This window comes from Phodopus roborovskii, unplaced genomic scaffold (assembly GCF_943737965.1).
Source record: "Phodopus roborovskii unplaced genomic scaffold, PHOROB, whole genome shotgun sequence".
Classification (NCBI taxonomy): Eukaryota; Metazoa; Chordata; class Mammalia; order Rodentia; family Cricetidae; genus Phodopus; species Phodopus roborovskii.
In genome coordinates, this window is record NW_026126416.1 from 28,334,650 (window position 1) to 28,354,597 (window position 19,948).

Consider the following 19,948-nt stretch of genomic DNA (forward strand, 5'->3'; position numbering starts at 1 on the left):
CACCACACATTTCAGTGGCACCCATCTAAGGAAGTTACTTGTGAGTCCTGTGGTCCACTTGGGCTATTGGGAGGGAATTTCAGTCTTCCAGGCTCCTGGAGCCTATTCCATATGGGGCCACATGGACACTGTAGTCTGACTAGCCCACTCACCCTTTCCCTTCCTCCTACCAGTCTTAAGTGTCCATCCATACTTACAGCACAATGAGGTTGGCGGCTCTTGAATGTTCCTGTAAGAGCTCATTCAGTCGAACTTGGCGGTAACTCTGTGGATAGTATTTAGACTGAGTTGAGTATAGGGGGACCAGAACTATGAGTGAGAAGTTATCTTCTTACCTCAAGTCATGAATCAACAGAAGATACGATTAAAAGTTATTACTAAATAAAATTGAGTGTACTAAAAAAATGAAGATTTAATGTTGTAAATTCATGGGGAATTGTAGAAATGTAAAGGGTGATTCTGGATTGTCACTGTGACATGGTGTCTTACTAGATTCTAGGGGAATAGAATAATACAGATGGCAAAAACAAAAACATGAGAACAGAGGGGTTGGAAACAGGCTTTAATTTGAAGGAAACCAATTGAATCTTGCTATCTCTTTGATAGCCTGAGAAGGTAGGTTCTATCCTGTTTTCTTTAAGCTCCCTGATAACATTAGTAGACTGGTTTCAAGTAAAAAGCCACCAGTAAACTCATTGGAAAATTATTTTACAGTGATAAAACTACTAATACTATTTTTGTATTTCACTGGTTGAGAGCCAGGTTCATGTCTGACTTGCTTAATTATATATATGCTATGTCTCTGTTAAAACTGGTTACTTAATCACATGCACAATTAATTGTTCTAGTTCAGCATTGTTGTCATTGATGGTGGAAGGGTTTAAGATTTTCTTCCTCTATAAAGCTCTTGAGATCCTTGTCTTTTGATGTCCAGTTAACTCCTTGAGTTCTGTACTTAAAATCTTCTTTTCATTATCATTACTACCAACACTTCAATTTAAGCTCAGGCCAGAGAGAAACTTCTGGTTGTTCTCTCTCCTCCTCAGGCTGGCTGGTGTTTGTGATCCTCCTGCCTCAGCCGCCGGAGTGCTGGGATTACTACTAGCTATTGTGCTATCTAGGAAACTCATCATTTTACATCCATTTTACTGTGTGTGCCAGGTACAACTTATACACACACATGCATACACACACACACACACACACATACACACAAAATTTTATTATTTTTCTGTATGTATGATGTATGTGAGTGCTGCCATATGCTTGTAGATGTCAGAGAGCAGCTTTTTATCAATCTATTTTCTGCCTCCACAATAGAATCTAGGGACTGAACTCGGGTCACCTGATGAATTATCTTGTTAGCCCAGGCACAACATCTGTATTTAATATTCCAAACAATACATCATACATTTCTATTGATACTTTTGTTAGTTTTTCTCAGCTATGTTTATCAGGCTAGAGGCCTTTGTTATTGTTTAAATTGTGGGTCAATTTACCTTTATCCTCATTGCATTCCTAATGACTTAAATTATTTTAGGTTAATGAAAATACATTTCAAAGGAGACCTAACAATATGGACCAATAACTTGTTTGGTTAACTTAAAAATAGGTTATATCCAGTAATAGATCAAAAAGTCCCTGTTAGCGCAGGCACCCAGGATGCTGAGGAAGACTTGACCCGATGTATCTTTTCTTGAAATCAGCCACTGTTTCCTCTTTATATTTAGAAGGCAAAGTGAAAACTAAGGAAGATGAGTTCTTACCTTTTCCTTGACAGCTTCCAGTTCTGCGTCTGTAATTTTCCATGGACTTTCTCTTTTTAATTTCTCAGCAGTGGTCAAATCTTTGTGGCTTTCATGGAGACGATAAGGTTCAATCATCTCTTCAAAGACTTTCCAGCTGAAATTGGAATTGTAAAGGAGGCCTCACAGTGGGAAATGGACTCATTATTTCACAGATGCATAGAATCAGAGCAGAATGGCATGCAAATCTTTTAAGAATCTTTGTACAGAGTACTGTGAGGAAAGCCATGGGCCTTACTCCTCCATAGTCAAAGCAAGCAGTCAGTGTGTTTGAGACCTGGTTAATTTGCAAGGATCATCAACATTAGTAATTCATGAACATGTAGATAGTAATTATTCCACAAATGTGTTGTTTTCTGCATAATGTAGTTAAAGAGCCACTTATAGTATAGACAGGGAAGCCCACATCTGAGTTTTCATTTGCTTGTGGTGCAGGTCAGTGGCTGACCTCTAGCAGTTACTGTAGTTGGGAGATAACCTACATTCATTGAGCTCTGGGGGGCCCTCCCCACCTGCAGACAACTAACAATGCCCACTCCTGCCAGGAGGCTTTGGGCAGATAGGGAATCAGCCTGGGCTCTCAGAGGCTTAACAGTTCCAGGAAAAAAAAAAAAAAAGAGTCTCTGGAAAATAATGGCGTCCTTGTCCTGGTGTTTGATGTTGCTGTCTGAGATTTTCAAATGACTATTATTCATGTTTGTGTTAAGCGAGAGGGCGAAAATCAATAACATTTAATGCCTAAAAATCTGAGGCCATCTTAGGGCATCTAAAAATAAATCATTGAGGAGAAAGTGAGAGGCAGTGTCTGAGAGCTGTGGAACGTTTAAAAATTGCAAAAAGAATCTCATTCTTGTCTTACATGATAATCTCCTAAGATTTATTCTTCAAACTGCACACAAAGTGAAGCTTCTAATTTATGGAAGGAGTTGTCTTCGGAGCTCTGCTTAAGAGGACCTCAACTATGAATAATTTCCTTTGGTTTTATGTAATTTAGCTTACTTACCATTTAGTAACTTTGGGATGAATAGTAATTAGAATCCATACGCTTTGGGGTTAAGAAATTAAAATACGAAGTGATGAATTTAATTATCTCATCAGTTGGACTGATTTAGGATTTGCAGATAAAGTGCAGGGATTACAAAGGAGTAAAATTGTCTCTGCCAGTTAGCTTCTGTAAAGGACTGAAGAGAGGAGAGGTACTGCATGCAATAGACTCCCATTGTGCTGACTCACACAGAGAATGGGGAGATGACAGGTAAGCAAGAGAACTGATGGCCCCTATTATTCTTTCAACAATACACTCATTTGCCACTACTTCCCGACAGTGTCAACCCTGAGAGAGCTGTGGTGACAGTCAATAAGATGCAGGGTCTGGCCTCAGAACCTGGATAATTGCTCTAGGGCTTCTACTTTCCTCATATAGCTAGCTAATCTGGTCTTCAGAAGGGAGTGACAATGGCCACGGAGAGCCCTGTGAGAGCCAGAGTGATGGTGTATATGCAGTGCCTTGGGAAAGTGAGGTAGCGTCTTGCTGACCAGCTCCAGAACTTGGTGTCCAGATGGAAAGCTGTGTTTAAACTCTACAAGTACAGTATGAGTTTCTCTGCACCTCAACCAGAACCTGACTAGAAAATATATTATAAGAAGGATTTCTCAAGAGACAGAGGGGGAGTGAAAATTAGTAGTTGTTTCCACAGTATCCAGGGTGTGAACTATTCCATCTACAACATCAACCAATTCTAGCACATTTCTGGGTTTTCTACAAGGACTGGGTAAAACCCAGGCAGTTTTGAACCAATATATACCCACTATTATAGTGCCTACCATGAGTGGCCCAGTGGTTTAGGGGGACAATGAATCCTGAATGGAGTGTAAGAACCTGATTTCAGTGATTTTTGAAATTCTTACTGAATACACAAGAACAAGTATGGAACCTTAGTTGCTATTGTCATCCACCTTGTTTTTATAAGCTAAATAAACTCCATTGGCTGTCTACAGGAAGGGAGAACTGGAAGAATGAAAGAAAATCAGTCCATTGTTTTAAAGCTTATTTTCTATGTCATTTAGCTGAAAGCCAGCCTACACTTGTACTTAATTTATGTGTGACAATAATTTGTCATCTAAATCACTATAAGGTTTTCTTTCACCGGCACTGAAACATACTAAGGGGGTGAGGAGGGAGACCAGAGCAGGACATTGGATCTCCTGGAACTGGAGTTATAGATGGTTATTAGCCAGAGTGTAGGTCTTGAGAATTGAACCCTGGTCCTCCGGAAGAATAGCCAGTACTCTTAATGCTGAGCCATCTCTCCAGGCCCCAGCTGATTGTCTTTAAAGTACCTTTTAATTGATTCTCGGCCAAGTAATATCTGCTGCTAAATATAAATGAGGATTAATTCAGTTTTCAAAAATTAAGTAACTGTCCTGCCTTCTCCATCATTTTCTTATACCAAAGTTCAGCACTATTTTAACTGCACCAAACTTTCTCCCTGAGAGAGGAAAGGGAAGGAGGAAAATGATGCATTTTAATCTCAAAAAAATGTGATAATAATTTAAAGCTTTATCCTTGATCCGCATTAAGTTTCCTCTTTCAAAGTAACATATTGTTGTTTTTTTTGACTACTCTAGCATCTAGAATCTTTAAGCTAAGTTATCTACTTAATTGCTTCCAATTTCTCCTCGATTTCCACATAAAGATTGTTGTCTTTTGGCCCATGACTTTTAATTCAGTTTATAAAATAAAAATGGGTCCTAACCACAATATGTCCTATGTTTCTCTAGACTCAATTATTTTCTCATTTAGTTGGTTTTTGTGCTGTCTTCACCCTTGTACCTCCCATATTTAGAGGTAAGGTTTCTATGACAAAATGCCTCCAATGTGGCTAACCAACATTTCACAGTGACTGCAAGATGTACTAAAGGTGATTGAAAGATAATTTAACACTAGCCTTTCCCAAGAAAATCACTGACAAACTGTTATCCACTGTGTATAACACCAGGTGAGCAACACAAAAATAGTGATCTGAGGACAGTTGTTAATGGTGGTGAAGGCTGTCCAGTGAAGACAGATACCCTGGGTGCTGAAATTGGGACAGTATTCTCTTGATGGTTCAGCTTGATGGCCTGGGGCTACATCTGTGTACAGAGCTTTCTCTGTTTGATTGTGCTACCTAGAGTTAACACAAACATGACTGACCCGCTACTAGAGGCCACAGGTGCCATGAACCAAATGACTGTTTCTGTTCCAAATTAGGGCTACTTTCAAATACGGGACATGAGTTACAGTGAGGTACATGGGAGAGGAGGAGGGCTCCTCTGAGTACTCTTTCTGGCAGATGGCCTCCTTTTCTCAAGGCAGTATTCATTAGCCACCAGAATCCTTTAACCTTAGCGAGGATGGATGTGTTCCCCTGTGTCTTCTCTGCAACCTTCAGACAGCAGAGAGAAAATCTGCAAAGCTCTGAAACCGAATTTATAGGTTTCTCATGGAAGGGAAGTAATTCTCTCCTGTGTGAGGAACACCAATGGTGTCTGGAACAAAGTTTAGACACACAGACAAAAAATGAAAATGCCCTGAGGAGAAGACAGTATGGGGCAAAGGTTAGCGTGAAAAGACAAAGTTTGTCTGTACTATGACAATCAGGTTCACCCACAGTGGTTAATAAAGACCACATATCACAGATTCATTGACAGAATAGAAAGGGTCAGAACACAGGGCGGTGGCCACAGCAGATGAATGGAGGCTAGACTTCGTCACACAGAAAGAAACAAACCTTGAGTAGAGAAAACCAGGTTGAGGAGTAAATAGACACGGGAGTAGAGAAATAACTGCGTATTTATGAAGATGAACAATGAAGACAAATCTGCTGCTATAAAAACTGGGCGATTAATTTTTTGTTCAGCATTCAGCATGTATGAAGAGATACAGTGGTTACCCAATAGGAAATAGCTTGACCTTGATGTACAATGATACCTAAATCCTGTCACTAAGGGGTTCATGCAAAAAAAAAAAAAAAAAAATCGTTCAGCGTGTTCTGTTATGAAGCACCCATCTCTACCAACTAGAGTCACACAGTGGGCCACATGACTACAAGTATCACTGAGGCATTTGATCAGTGAGCTACAACTCTTCAGATGACAGTCCAGTTCTGATCAGACCAATTACCAAAGGGAATTATAAATATGTCATTTTATAACTGCAAAAGCATAAGAATTTCAGGCATGGCCAGGCAGTGGTGGCACAGGCCTTTAATCCCAGCACTCTGGAGGCAGAGGCAGGTGGATCTCTGTGAGTTTGAGGCCAACCTGATCTACAGAGTGAGTTCTAGAGTTCTAGGATAGCCAGGACTGTTTCACAGAGAAACCCTGTCTTGGAGGAAAAAAAAAAAAAAAAAAAAAAAAAAAGAATGTCAGGCATTTGAGTTATGTATGATGCAAAGAAATGGTCATGGTTAAGGTGCTCTGTAAAGCACTGACCTGACCCATAGCCTTAGTTAACTCACAGACACCCTAAACAGTATGAAGTTCATGTTTATCTGGTCAATAAAGTGCATCTTAAGTCTTAGTATTTTTAGATGGTTATCAAGCTCATACAGGAAACACTAGACCACAAGAAGGGAAGAGGTGAGAAGAGCTATGGCTTGTCAAGACTTGCCAGAGGAAGCAGAAATGGTGGTGAAAGACTATCCAATAGGACTGTGGGACCCAAGGCACTTAGAAGCCTTCATGCCCACTATGGGCTTTCTTTGTGGGCTTCAGTCTCTTCTAAGTCAAATGCATTAAGTTGTATCCACAAGAAACAGTAAAAATAACTTACTATGAACAACTGAAAACTTCTTGTAATGGCTAAATTACAAGTCTAAGCAGTTCATTTAATGTGCAATTGACCATGATTCCAGGCAATACCCTTGCCTCTTTGGGATATCCTGTGAAGACATAACCTGCAATATCACTAGTTTTCAGATGCTGTTGCTATGAACTGAAGGTTTGTTGTCTGCCACAGTTCACACTGTGAAGCCTAAATGCCCAATGTGGTGAAGTTTGGAGGTGGGGCTTTTTGGGGTACTTAACTTTAGACAGAGTCTTAAGGATGTTGGCCTCATGAGGGAATTAGTACCATAACAGAAGAAAAAGAGATACCAGAATTCTTTCTCCATCATAAGAGGACATAGAAGTGACCAGTTTTAGGCTAGATAGAGAATCCTCAACAAATACACACCAAAAAGCACCTTGATCTTGGATTGCTCAGCCGCTAGAACTGAGAAACAAATGTCACTTGACCATGCTGCCTAACCTACAGCATTTTGTTAATGGCTAATATAATAATGGGGTTGAGAATTCAACAATTGATAAGGGCTAAAATGCTGCCATGCTTTGAAGGCATTTAAATGATCATTTCCACTTTGTCACTCCCCATTTTCTGGGAGTGGGGCTTCAATCACCTTTCTAGGTCTCAGATTGTTTTAGAGACTCCCTCAAAAGTTCACAGGCCATAAGCATTGAGCCCCTTAGTGCCTGGACCCTAAAATAGCCCTGGGATGGGGGACCTGTCCTCAGGCTTCTTACCATAACCCAATTCTCTCTTAAAATGGACTTGATGGCTGTGTGTCATAGTTACTGAAAAGCATTGCTTTTAGTATCTGTCAAGAAGACATTACAGTAAATGCATTACATTTTCAACTCTTTGTTAAGCAACATGAAAAAGAGCGAGACATTGGCAGGGGTGAGGAGAGGAGCTTGCTAAACAATTCACACCTCTCTTTGTTTGGCTTAATGTTGATGTCTCCAATTATATGGATGTCTGCAAATTTTATCCTAAATTTGCTGAGAAGAGAAGCCATTCTGAAAAAGAGAGAGAAAAGCACATAGTTAGTGCCTATGTAATTACTTTCTATCAAAAGTGTCTTTGTATTTGAGTTAAGGCATCAAAAGCAATCAGTATAGCTTTCAGGCAGAGGCTTTTCAGTTGATTTTGTTAACGTACTTGTTGGAGAAGTTAAGTATGGACAAAGCTGCTCCACTGAGGGTATAAAGCAAGCCCTGCCAGTTGATCAGGGTGGCACACACCTGCTATCTCAGGGCACTGAGGCAGGAGGACTGTGAGTTAGAGGCCAGCTTGACACACTCAGAGACAATTTGCCGTAAAAATAAAATCCAAGAAATCAAAACAAAGTCTGGTGGATGCAGAGAACACAAAGAGCAAAGGGAACTCTGCATTCATCTTCATGGGAGAGACCAAAATTCCTTGTCATCAGCAAGACAGAACATGTTAATTCTTATTACTGGAAGTTTGTATAAAGTTGCTGACAAACTAATAGTTCTAGTATATGGCTATATGTGGACCCCCCCCCCCCCACTCCTAGAAACTGGTCATTTGAACTTAAAGTTACAGAAATCTTGTAAAGTGTTTCAAAAGTTCCTAGGCTTATCATATGCTTACATTTTGTCTAATTTGGCTTATTATTATTATATGAGCATTGTATAATATTCATTGAAAGTAACATACAGATATATCCTTGTTATAAATGTGAGTGTATGTGTGTGCTTACCATAATGAGTCCATTAGCCTGAGAGGAAAAAGAAAATATGAAAATTGCTAGAATGTGAGACCTGTATAATATATTGCACAGGTTCTGGAAGGTACAGAGCTCAGGACTTTAGCCTGCCAGGCAGGACTGAGAGCTGCTGATGGTGTCTCCCCAGGTTTCCATGACAGCTATGAGTACACCATGCTCTCTGATGTTTGTCATTCTCACATCTATACATCAGCTCCAAGCGGCTACATTAGTGAAAAATCTACATAGATACATGATACAACTTTAATTAAAAGTTTTCTTTCTTTCGAGAAAGGAACTCATTATGCAGCCCTGACTGGCCAGGAACTCAACATCTAGCACAGGCTGGCCTTGAACTTGGTATGTAAAGCAGGCTGGGCTCAAACTCAGAAAGATCCGCCTGCCTCTACCTCCCTAGCGCTGAGAATTAAGGCTTATGTCACCACACCCAGCTAGCTCAAAGGTGTTCAAAGCACTGAAAACTCAAGTCTTAGAGCAGCCGGTCCCCAGGACAACCAGAAAGGCCAGCCCCAAATCACTCACGAAAGTTTTTCCTCTTCGATACGGTTGATCTTTCCTCCAACGTAGATTCTCAACTTACAGTCTTTCCATTTTTTTCTGAGAGTCAAGATGTATGGGATAAGAAGTGTTAACCCTGGAATAAAGAGTAAATTAGAGCAGAAAGGATGAGAGAAGTTGAGTGGAAAAAAATGAGAACATTATTTGTATTCATTCCCATTATTATAACTATTAAATGATTTATGGCCTTCGGGAACTCAGAAGTGGGGTTCCTTCTCATATGCAGCCACCCTGTTAAAATAACCAAGCAGGAGTTCTGCTCCCTTGTGAATATTTTGGGCAACTTACCTCCATCATCAAATAACCACCAAACATCGATTGTGCCTTTTCCTTGCTTCTTTTTAAACTGAGCACTGGCTTCCACCAGTTTCTGGTTGAACTCCCCGACGTGCATCGACTGGATGGTGTTGATATTGCCCTCTGAAACAGAACACACAGTGATGCATCTGTCTTTTGAGGACAGAAACAAGGTGACTTCCTAATAAGCCTACTGAGGAAAAACAGAGCAATTCATGGTGTCATGGAGAAATTCTGAGCTGCATTCTCCAAAGTCAAAGTCCACAATTTAGCTCGCCTTCCTTAGCTAGGGAAAGAAATGCCCCAGTTCTATGGACAGCCCTTATTATAAAGCAGGTCATTGTTTTTGATCCCTCTTAGTCTCATAATGGAATTAGAATTTAGGTGTACGGTGGCTTAAATTTCAAAGATATCCCTCAACTTTATATTTTGAGGCTTTTGCTTTTGTTTTTGTTTTGCCCCCTGGCTGATGGTGCTATTTTGGGAGGTTGAGGAACTTTTACGGGGGCTCAGCACAGTTGGAGAAAGTAATTTAGTGAGGGGCGCGCCTTAGAAGGTTACAGCCTGGCTCCTACTGTAGGAGCTTTCTGGTGTGCCCTGATGTGCATAGTATCTGCCTTGAGCATCTGCTGCCAAAGATGAAAGCAGAGTGGTTCATCTTTCCTCTGATAGGCTGAAACTATCTGAGATCACGAGTCATTGGAAATCTTTCCTCCTATAAGGTGTTTTGTGTTGAGGCTTGTTTTTGGTCAGGAGACCATGAGTAAACCGTCCATGGGGATGGTTTGGAGGGGGGGAACAAAGTGTCACATGTGACACCTATGTGGAAAGAAGGCTGCTGGGGAAGGAGGGGGACAAAGGGGACAAAGGGGGAGAGAAACAATACAAGCAACAGTTGTTTGAAACCATAATGAAACCTAATTCTGTATATGTTAATAAAAAACATTCTTTTTAGGAGAAGAGGGCTGGCTACACAAGCTGCTTTCTTGTGGGATGTTTTTAGCCTGGTTATGCTCCAATTATGAGTGAAGTATGTGACGATGCTCAATAGACTCTCAACCTTTGGGATTTTAGAATGGAACAAAAGTTTTTAGATTGACTTTAAATTAGGTGTGGTAATGGAATTTTCTAGAAGACTGGGAAGGCCACTGAGGGGCCTAAGTACTAGCTTCAAAGAACTCCACGAAGAATGGCATGAAGAGTGGCATGTGCTTGCAGTCGAGAGAGGTGGAGTCCTGGGTGCTAATTGGCTAAGCAGCCTGCCTTGCTTGGAGAGTTCCAGGTCAGTGAGAGGCCCTGCTGCAGAGTGGATGGATGACTCTCCTGAGGATGATGCCTAAGGCTGTCCTCTGGCCTCCTTACACCTGTGCAATGTATACATACATACACATTCAAACACACACATACAAGAATGAACTATCCTTTCATTGGAGATTTCACTCCACAAAGGTCTGGTTTCCCATTCTCTGTAATGCCAGATTACATGTTTCTCTTTCAAGAGTTCTGTGATGCGAAAGCAAAAGCCATTGAGTTGTATGAATTTTTGTGAATGCTATGAAAAAATCTAGGACATGTAAAGATTAAAAACCGATTTGAGTTTTAATTAATGATGGATACATATATTATATTTAGAAGTAAACAATGTTTTTCTAAACTATTAATTTGTTTAAAATTACTTATATATATATATATATATATATTTTATTTGTGTGTGTGTGTCTGTGGGTAAGTATGTACACTATGTGCACACAAGTGCAGATGCCCTCATAGATCAGAGGTTTTGAATCCTCAGATCTGGGATTACAGGTTGTGAGCCACCTGACGAGTGTGCTGGGACTTGAACACATGTTCTCTGGAAGAGCAGTGGCTTTTAGCCACTGAGTCATCTCTTCAGCCCCAGGTTTAGTAGTTTTTGACTCTGACATGGGTACAGCGAAGGAGTATCAGGAGAAGCAGGCCTATTTCCCAGCAGAATGCTCATCACTGGGTTTCTTTGGCATTCTGTCTCTATTATTTTTAATTTCCTTGCTGTTGAGAGTCATTACTCCATAGCACCAATGCAAAGAGGCTGTGTTGGGGCAGTGCTTAGCCACACTGACAGCCTCTTCAGAGCTCCCTCTCTGATCGAGTGGGCTCTGAAGATGCTTTGTTCTGTTTCCGCTGTCGCCACGTTCTGGGCCTGTCAGTTCTAAAGCAACAATCGTATATTGTTTTTATATCCTTAGGACTGCTGAGAGAGAAAGTAAATTTATTTGTAGAATGGACCAAGCTCTGCCCTTACTTCCATGCAAATCAAAGCTTCTGGAAGACTCATTAGGAGAGCCTGCAGCTTTGGGCTTGATCTAATGCTCAAAAGAGTTGTCACCACCTGAAGCCCAGGGTGGCGTAGCTCCCTGCAGAGCAGTGTTTGCACGCCTATGTACTAAAGCACACAGCATCATGATTTCGTTTTTTCTGAACACCAAGGCAGGTTAACATTGGGACAAGTATCTTTTTACCAAAACAAGTGTTGTGATGGAGGAGTAGACTTCCAGAATCAGCAAGCCTTGCTTACACCCATGACACCAAGGGCTCTCCCACTCAATTAGAGTGCAGAACGGGCTGAGCTTTAGCTTTGATTTTTTTGTTGCTTTTCCAGGCCATGTCACTTAATAGAGATTAATATTACAAATAAGACAACAATAAAGTCTTATTGCTAATTAAAAATTTTAAACATTTATTTATTTTTGCACACGTGCATGTGTTGGGGCACGTGTGTGCCGTGTATGTGGCTTACACATACATGGAGGTCAGGGGACAACTTGAGGGAGTCGGTCTGCTTCTTTCACCCTATAGCTCCCTGGGACAAATCAGCTCATGAGACCTGGTGGCAAGCACATTAACCTGCTGAGTTATCTCACAGGCCCTTACCGACTTATACCAATTTCAACTTCAGATTCAAACATATAATTCTCGTGGGAGTGTGTGTGTGTGTGTGTGTGTGTGTGTGTGTGTATTGAAACAGAGTCTCTTTCCATAGCTCTGGTTGTTCTGTAACTCACCCTGTAGACCAGGCTGGCCTCGAACTCACAGAGATCTACCTGCCTCTGCCTCTCAAGTGCTGGGATTAAAGGTGTGTGCCACCATGCTTGGGAGGGAAAAGGATATTTTAAAATTCCTGGGAAGGGGCTAGAGAGATGGCTCATAAGAGTGTTGGCTGTTCTTCCAAAGGATGCAAGTTCAGCTCCCAGCAGCCACGTACCCATGTTAGATAGATCACATACTCCTGTAACCCCAGCTCTTGAGTTTCTGGTGTTTGCTTCTTGTACTTACACATACAGATAAAAGGAAATAGATTTTTAAAACTTGGTGGGAAATTTTAAGCTCCCACAGTCTGCGGGACACAAATTTCCTGTCATTCTTTTATTACAGGTAAAGTTTAAGCCTTGGGCTACACACACTAGAACAAGCCAACGGAATTAAACTATTTACAGGTTAGGGAGTGGTCTTTTCAGAGCTGGCTGTCACCATAGACCAGGGGCTGGCAAAGCTTCAGTTTGGATCCTGCTGCTGGGCTAATGGTGAAACCATCTCTCACTGGGTATGTGACAGTCTGTGTCTCATGTGTATTCTGATTTCCTACCGGCAGAGGCCACTGTGGACCTCATTAAATTCGAACTTAGACTTGTGTAGAAAAGAAGGCAACCTTCAAAAGAAAACAAAGAAAAACCCTCCCATTTCCTCAACTTTAAACAAATGGTCTCATGTTTGATCTTCTGTCCTCAGGATGTCTCCCAGACACGAAGAGATAAGTTTGCCACTAGACCAAAACTACAGGAAGTAATTAGTGTTAGGGAAGGGGCCCAGTCCCTCGTTCTGGTTAGGTATGAGGATGCCTTTCCAGAAACAGGTTTCTAGTTGTACCTCATTTGCCTAGTGCACTAGCCAATTGTACGCCCCTGGTACATCTGCATAAGGATTGTACAGATAAAATTGATGGATATTATTGGTTCTTAATTCTCTATTCTTCTGTCTCAGTAGACATTTCTATTTTGAGGCACCCAGTCTACATAAGTACCAACTACTTTTTAAAAATAGTGTTTTTAACAGTGAGGTGGCATAGAGTGCTTAATGACCCTCCCTTCCTGGAAGAGACCTCTCTGTGCCTGCCCATACTCAGTGTCTTAGGTTCTTTTCTGACCCCCTCGTGATGCTCAGTTATGTGTTCATCTTGAAGTCTTGCTTCTAAGATTTAAAAGTGCTTACCTTTCTTAGGGGCTGGCTTGGTAATGTTGAGCTTGCCCGCTTTCTTAATCAAGCCTCGGATGCCTCCCTTACCCTCCTCATACTCGTTGTCTTTGATTGTGGCTTCCAGAGCCAGTCTCTCCTGTTCCAGTTTCTCCAGCTCATCTGAAGAGAGTAGAACAGTAAGCAAATTCACTCAGAGGAACTGTTTCCAGAAAAGCCTTAGACACATGTCTAGCATTTCATACAATTATACGAGATGGCAGTGTTTCCAGTCAATTGTATTTAACAGCTGCTCAGAAAAACAGCTCCATGCTTGACATCATGGGGCTTTGATTTGTGAGGGCAAGAAAGACTGCTTTTCTTTCTTTCTTTTTTTTTTTTTTTTTTTTTTTTTCTTTGAGACAGGGTTTCTCTGTAACAGCTCTGGATGTCGTGAATCTTGATTTGTAGACCAGGCTGGCCCTGAATTCACAGAGATCCTCCACCTTCTGCCTCTCGAGTGCTGGGATTAAAGGTGAGTGCCATCATGCCCATATGAAGACTATTACTTATTTACACCTTTATTACCACCATCAGGGGAAAACCTGACCTAGTGAGATGATGTCCCTGCTAAATCACTGACTTAATGATCAATTTACCAGCTAAGAATTTCAACAAGCAGAAGTAACAATATTGCAGAAGTATTCTGGGCACACATTCCACATAGCAAGGCCTCCGAACCGAAACAGAAAACTAAGAGCAAGAATTACAGACAGATTCCCCGGGCATGCTGGTGTACACATGCGATCCTAGCACTTGGGAGGTGGAAGCAGAAAGGCCAGGAATTCAAGGTCGTCCTTGGCTACACATGTAAGTTTAGTTCTTGCCCAGGCTACAATGAGACTGTCTCAGCAGTCCAAAGGGGATGTGATGAATTACAGTAATATAATCAGATCTTAGAACCAGCTTCTCTGATCTTTGAAAACAAACTGAACAAAGTATCCAGCACTGATTGACTGTTTGGGTCTCTTAAGTGAACAACAAGGACAAAAAATAGCATTATGGAGCGAGTGACTGAAGGCAAAGGGCCAAAGTCAATGATTCTGGGAGAATGCCAGAGTCCAGATGGCTGAAAAATCACTTGAAACATTTGAGTCTAAACCAAGAGTCAAACTATGCAAAAATTTCCTCCAGAAGGTTCTAGACTACTGTCCAGGCTTTGATATTGTATCTGTCTGCCTTTTAACTTTTCTGGGTTCTGATTGTGTTGGAATGTTCCTATCTGATCTCTCTCCTCCCTCCCCATCTCTCTGTATCACATAATATAATATAATATAATATATAATCTCTCTTTGACCTTAGAAAGTAAGTCACGTGACAGTGCTGAGCTCACGGGCATATTCTCGAACTTCCCTCGGATCTTCTATCTCATTGCCTGCTGAGAAGTCACCCTTGGGAAATATGCCCTGCTCCAAGGGAGAGGGTAGAAAACCCAGATTCAGTGTTACAAAACTCTACTAGGGCTTTTGCAAATATCAGTCCTCAGAACCCATCACCTGATCTCTCTGTGAAAGGATGATTTCGCCTTAACTAAATCTGTCCAGCTACACAGAACCACCAGGCCCCTTTCCAGGTCTTAGCAATTAATCTTTTGCCAGTGGCATGAGATTTAGAGTCAAATCTCCCATGTGATCTCCCCAAAGCTTCAAAGGTTCTCATGATGAGCGGCCATAGAAGGCTAGGAATGAGGCTGATGGTCTTAGAGACCAGACAGGTCATGCTTGCATTGACATTAAAAGGTGAGGGCAATCTATATTGCAGTGGGGGCCCCAACCTGTAGGAGCTCGGCAACTGGCTTTCTGTGACTTCAGTCATTTACTCCATGTCTCAGACCTCCTGTGGAATGGAAAATCAGAACACTTTCCCACCCTATGAACTTTGAAGGAATAAACAGCAGTGCAACTTGGAGCTCCAGGAAGACAAGAGCAGCAATGCATTCATTAGGCAGGGTATTAATGCTCCTTCTGGAAATGGGTCTTCTCGGGCAAAGGAAATGATCTTGAGAAGGCCAGGAGTTGTTTTAACCCTGTTTATTGTACACTCTCTGGGTGCTGTGTTTTATTCCTTTCCAAATGGCTCAGAGATGGTTACTATGATTTTCTTTATTTTGTAGCAAAAAACAAAACAAAACAAAAAAAACACCCAAAGTTCACAAAAGTTAAAGAACTTTCATGACTATTGTCGAGCAAGGTGAGGACTTAAGTACAAAGAGGTCTGTTTGGCTGTCATTCTGAGTGCCTCCCAGCATGAAGACCTTCTTGCAGCTTGTTATGATTACAGTTGTTTCTATTAACTGCCAGCCTCTTCATCAGATGAACTAAAACATTTGCAGGCAGAGGGTGCCAAGCCAAACCACACCCCCAATGATGGTTCTGGAACATGACATTTTAGGGAGTGCTCTAACGACCTGGGTTGTATGGGAGGTTGCCTCAGAGTTCCGGCTGGGATGTTCTTCTGCAGACCTCTTCCAGGGGCTTTGCTGTGAACTACTTGGAGGCAATTAAGGACCGCACAGAAGAGGGGGCAGCTCCCATTTCTTTCTCTCTCTCTCTCTCTGACAGGCTCCAGCACACCCTATGTTTAGCTACTAACTGTGCTCTGCTTGGACAAAGATAGTTTAAATCCTCTTTTGTCAATGAGCCAGCTAGCTGAGCACACCCCAAGTGACTCTAGCCATTTGTTCTAAGATGAGTTTGTAGCCCACCCAGGACAAGCAAACCGCAGAACCCCAGGCTCAGGAGACAGACCAAAGTGTCCTCCTAAGTTTCATTGTAGAGCAGACAGGCTGATGAAATCTGTTCTAGAGGCTAAAATCAGCTTGCTTAGCCATCTTGGGTTTCAGGGCCACAAGTGGTGCTATGTTCACTGCAGACACAGTAGGCTTGCAAGCCTTCATTCGGGATGATGCTTCATCATTTACTCTGTGGGAGATAGATAGAAGACCCTGTGCAGCTCCTCACATTACAGTGTGGAACAGAAGTGCCCCTTGGATGGTCTTAGGTCTGAATTATATCTGGTATACTACATACCTCTGCACTGGAAACAAAGAATCAATTTTTCCAAGAGATTTAATAGGGATACCAGCCAGCTGAGTTGCAAAAGTAACCATTAGTCACAAGGAGGAGGTGGTTCAGGGGAGATATGAGGTTGAGATTACTCATTCTATATGATAGCCAGGAACACCATTCTGTCCTTTGTCTTGTTTTGTTTTTGGAGACAGGTCTTCTTCTGTAGCCTAGAAGTCTTCATGTAGTTGAGGCTGTCGTGACTCTCTACCTCTTCACTCCAAGTGCTAGGATTACAGACCTGTGTTCCTAGACTCAGCTACTTTGAATATTCAGGAATCACAGTGTTCACATGTAGGAGCTTTGCTTCGGATGCTGGTGTGCAGGGAGAACTGTTTTCATCCTCATTTTCTTATAAAAGAAACTTGGACATAAACAGTGCAGGAGATTTGTCCAAGGTCGCATAGTTAGTAACATGTCTTCTACGTCTAGTTCTAATATTAGCCCATGTCACCACTGTCTTTGAGACTTATGTAGCCTCGGCTAGCCTCACGATCACTGTGGAGCCTAGGCTGGCTTTTAACCCCTTGTTTTCTTGCTTTGTCAGTGCTAGGATTACAGGAATGTGCCACCACACTCTATTCTTCATCCCTCTTTACCAGTGATTTTCAACCCTCCTAAGGCTGTGACTGACCATGTAACACAGTGCCTTATGTTGTGTTGACTCCGAACCATAAAATCACTTTTGTTGTTATTTCATAACTATTTTTTCTACTGTTAGGAATCATAATGTCAACATCTGTATTTTCCAATGGTCTTAGGTGACCCTGTGAAAGGGTCATTTGGGGTGGAGACCCACAGGTTGAGAACTTTAACATTTTTCAGTGCCCTGATCATGGTATCTGTCTGCCCTTTGGTTTTATAGATTTTGAGAGAATCTCGAGGCTATAATAGTGGAAGTAGATGACCTTTAGGTTGTCAGTTGAGAGCAGGATTTGAATAACTTTTTTCCCATGTACCCCAAAAGGATTCTAGTGAGACCAGATACCCAAACTGCTTTGAATAGTGGTTACTATGTTCCGAAGTGCTTCATAAACCACATGGTAACCGATTTTAGAGACTGTATTTTGAAATTCATTTGGTTGTCAAAGTGGCCTCCTGTTCTAATGTGTCATTTTTTTTTAAGATGTCATTTGGGGGCTTATAATTCACCATCTGCTTTGAATCTTAAGGACAGCAGCAGGAGGAACAGAGGAAGCCAGAGGGCAGTCATACTCCCCTCCCATTTTACAGCCTATTTTTTCTTTATTCATTATTAAATTATAACTCTTTCCTTGGTCAATCAACTTGAAGCCACAAATGCTTATAGGAATGGGTTGCTGATCCCCAGGTGAAGTCAAGCTGGATTGAAGGCAGGAAGTGGTCCTACAGCCTTGCCTTCCAATCAAGCAATTATTTACTGCTAGGCCATCTGTCTTTATTTTGCTAAGCCACTCGATCAGACACAGCAGTATCACCATGCTCTGAGCAGGTCATAAATCGTGCAGTACTTACATGAGGTACTCAATTGTGAATCACACTCTACCACTTTGTTTACTACCAGTGCAATCTGGATTCTTTGTTGTAATTGGCAAACTTGCTAAATACCTCTGGGATGTGAAAAATATGAAATGCCACATTTTTTTTTGTGTTGCCAGGCAGTAAATTAATTTATTAAGAAGAAGTATTAGTCATCAGTATCGGGTGACTTGCTGTGGTGAAGGAATTACAACGTTATGAGCATCAATCTTATTTAAACAAAAAGTTATTCTCATCTAAACCTATGACACAGTACAGAAACGATTGTCATTAGCTGGTAAATTACCTAGAAAGCTGATTTCTACTCACTGCTTTATTAACTGTAGTATATGGGCTCTGAGTTGCTAATGTTTCCCTTAAATTATAATCTGTGATGACACTGCGGTGCCCATGTTGGGAAAGCTATGATGATAATCATTAACATACTGTAATGCAATACTGAAGATTTATCAGGCTCTTATTAAGCCCTATATTATAGTATAATATAATGAACTGCAAGTTTGCTTCTTCTAATCCAAAATCTAATGTAAGACTTGTGCCATAAATTGCCAGAGCTTTATAACAAAGCATGGAGCTGTGGCATCAAGCTAATTCCTATCATTATGTGTTTTCTTTTTTCACATGGTCTCTGTGTATTTGTGTGACATTGCATTTCTGTTTACCTAGATAGATGGTATTTATGATTATTTTATTAGCATCCAACTGTATTTTGCCTTTCTTGGCTAAGAAGCAGAAATATTTCAGACACAAATTTGATGTAAATAGTTCTTTTTCTTTGGGAAGTTTAAAGGAACTATAGTTCCGTGCCAGACTTCTTTAAGAAACATTACAGAATCGAATGGTTATAGCGCCTCACAGAAATAAACTGGTGGTACATTTCGGTGCCTGCAGCAGTAAGAGGCAGAGGTGATGTTATTCAGCTACACTGAATAGATCAGCTTGAAGAGACTAGCATAATACATAAAGCAAATGCATAATCTAAATACAAATTATATTTTTCATCGTTATTTTTAGATAAAAAACTCAACAGCACCAAAAACAGAAAAACAAAATAAAAAAGATTGGATTTGGAGGATCTGATTTGGATCTGACCAAGAAGACTTCTCCCTGGTGACTAGAAAGTACTATGCAAGCTTCCATGGGAGGGAAGAAGTCAATAGTCCTACCCAGCTATGATGCCCATGAAGTACATCAGTGAATGGTAAGATATCCCTAAAGATGCAATAATGGCACTCATATCTTAGCAGTAACCAACATCTGTCTAATTGGACTTAAGACCCTCTCAATGAGAGGGAAATCATGCCTGGTACTGGAAACCTAGCCAACTATCCAAGACTAATTAAGTCATGAATCTTAGAGGAGAAACTACTACTGCACTTTACTAAACCAGCATAATTCTTAACTGCATTCTAAGGGGTTATATGTATACCCTTAAGTGTAGTCTTCATCCCTCATCAAAGAAGCTTCTCTTTATAACAGATGGGAAGAATTACAGAAATACACAACTGATCAAAATTCATGGAACAACTGATCATGGGATGTCCAGCCCGGCCCCAGTGAGACATCTACAATACAACCCCTGCAATCTAAGGCTCAGGGAACATCTTGGAAGAGGGGGCACAATGACTGTAAGAGTCAGAGGACCAGCAAATCTGCTGTGGAGGTATGTCTCCTAGAAATGACAGGGAAGTTTCTCCATGACACCTCAACAATATGGTTGCCTAAACAAGACCTGAACAAAGATTTCAACACTGTACTTCTAGAGAAATCTCTTTCACTACAATTACCTGTGTCATGTCAGTTATATTTCACTCACTCTAGCTGGGTTTGTCTGCAGTCCCTGCTGATGCTGATTATTCTTATG

At 41.2% G+C, this 19,948-nt stretch overlaps 1 protein-coding gene across 1 annotated transcript in view; it reads right to left on the reverse strand.

Annotated features, from left to right (window-relative positions):
• The window catches only part of Slc12a1 (solute carrier family 12 member 1), an 80,737-nt gene that overhangs the window by 921 nt on the left and 59,868 nt on the right, over positions 1–19,948 (reverse strand). Inside the window, exons 20-25 of the mRNA XM_051183506.1 lie at positions 13,481–13,624; positions 9,227–9,358; positions 8,903–9,014; positions 7,560–7,646; positions 1,767–1,902; positions 198–265 (exon numbers count right to left, since the gene is read on the reverse strand). Coding sequence (XP_051039463.1) covers positions 198–265; positions 1,767–1,902; positions 7,560–7,646; positions 8,903–9,014; positions 9,227–9,358; positions 13,481–13,624 — 679 coding nt within the window. The remainder of the gene's footprint in view (positions 1–197; positions 266–1,766; positions 1,903–7,559; positions 7,647–8,902; positions 9,015–9,226; positions 9,359–13,480; positions 13,625–19,948) is intronic.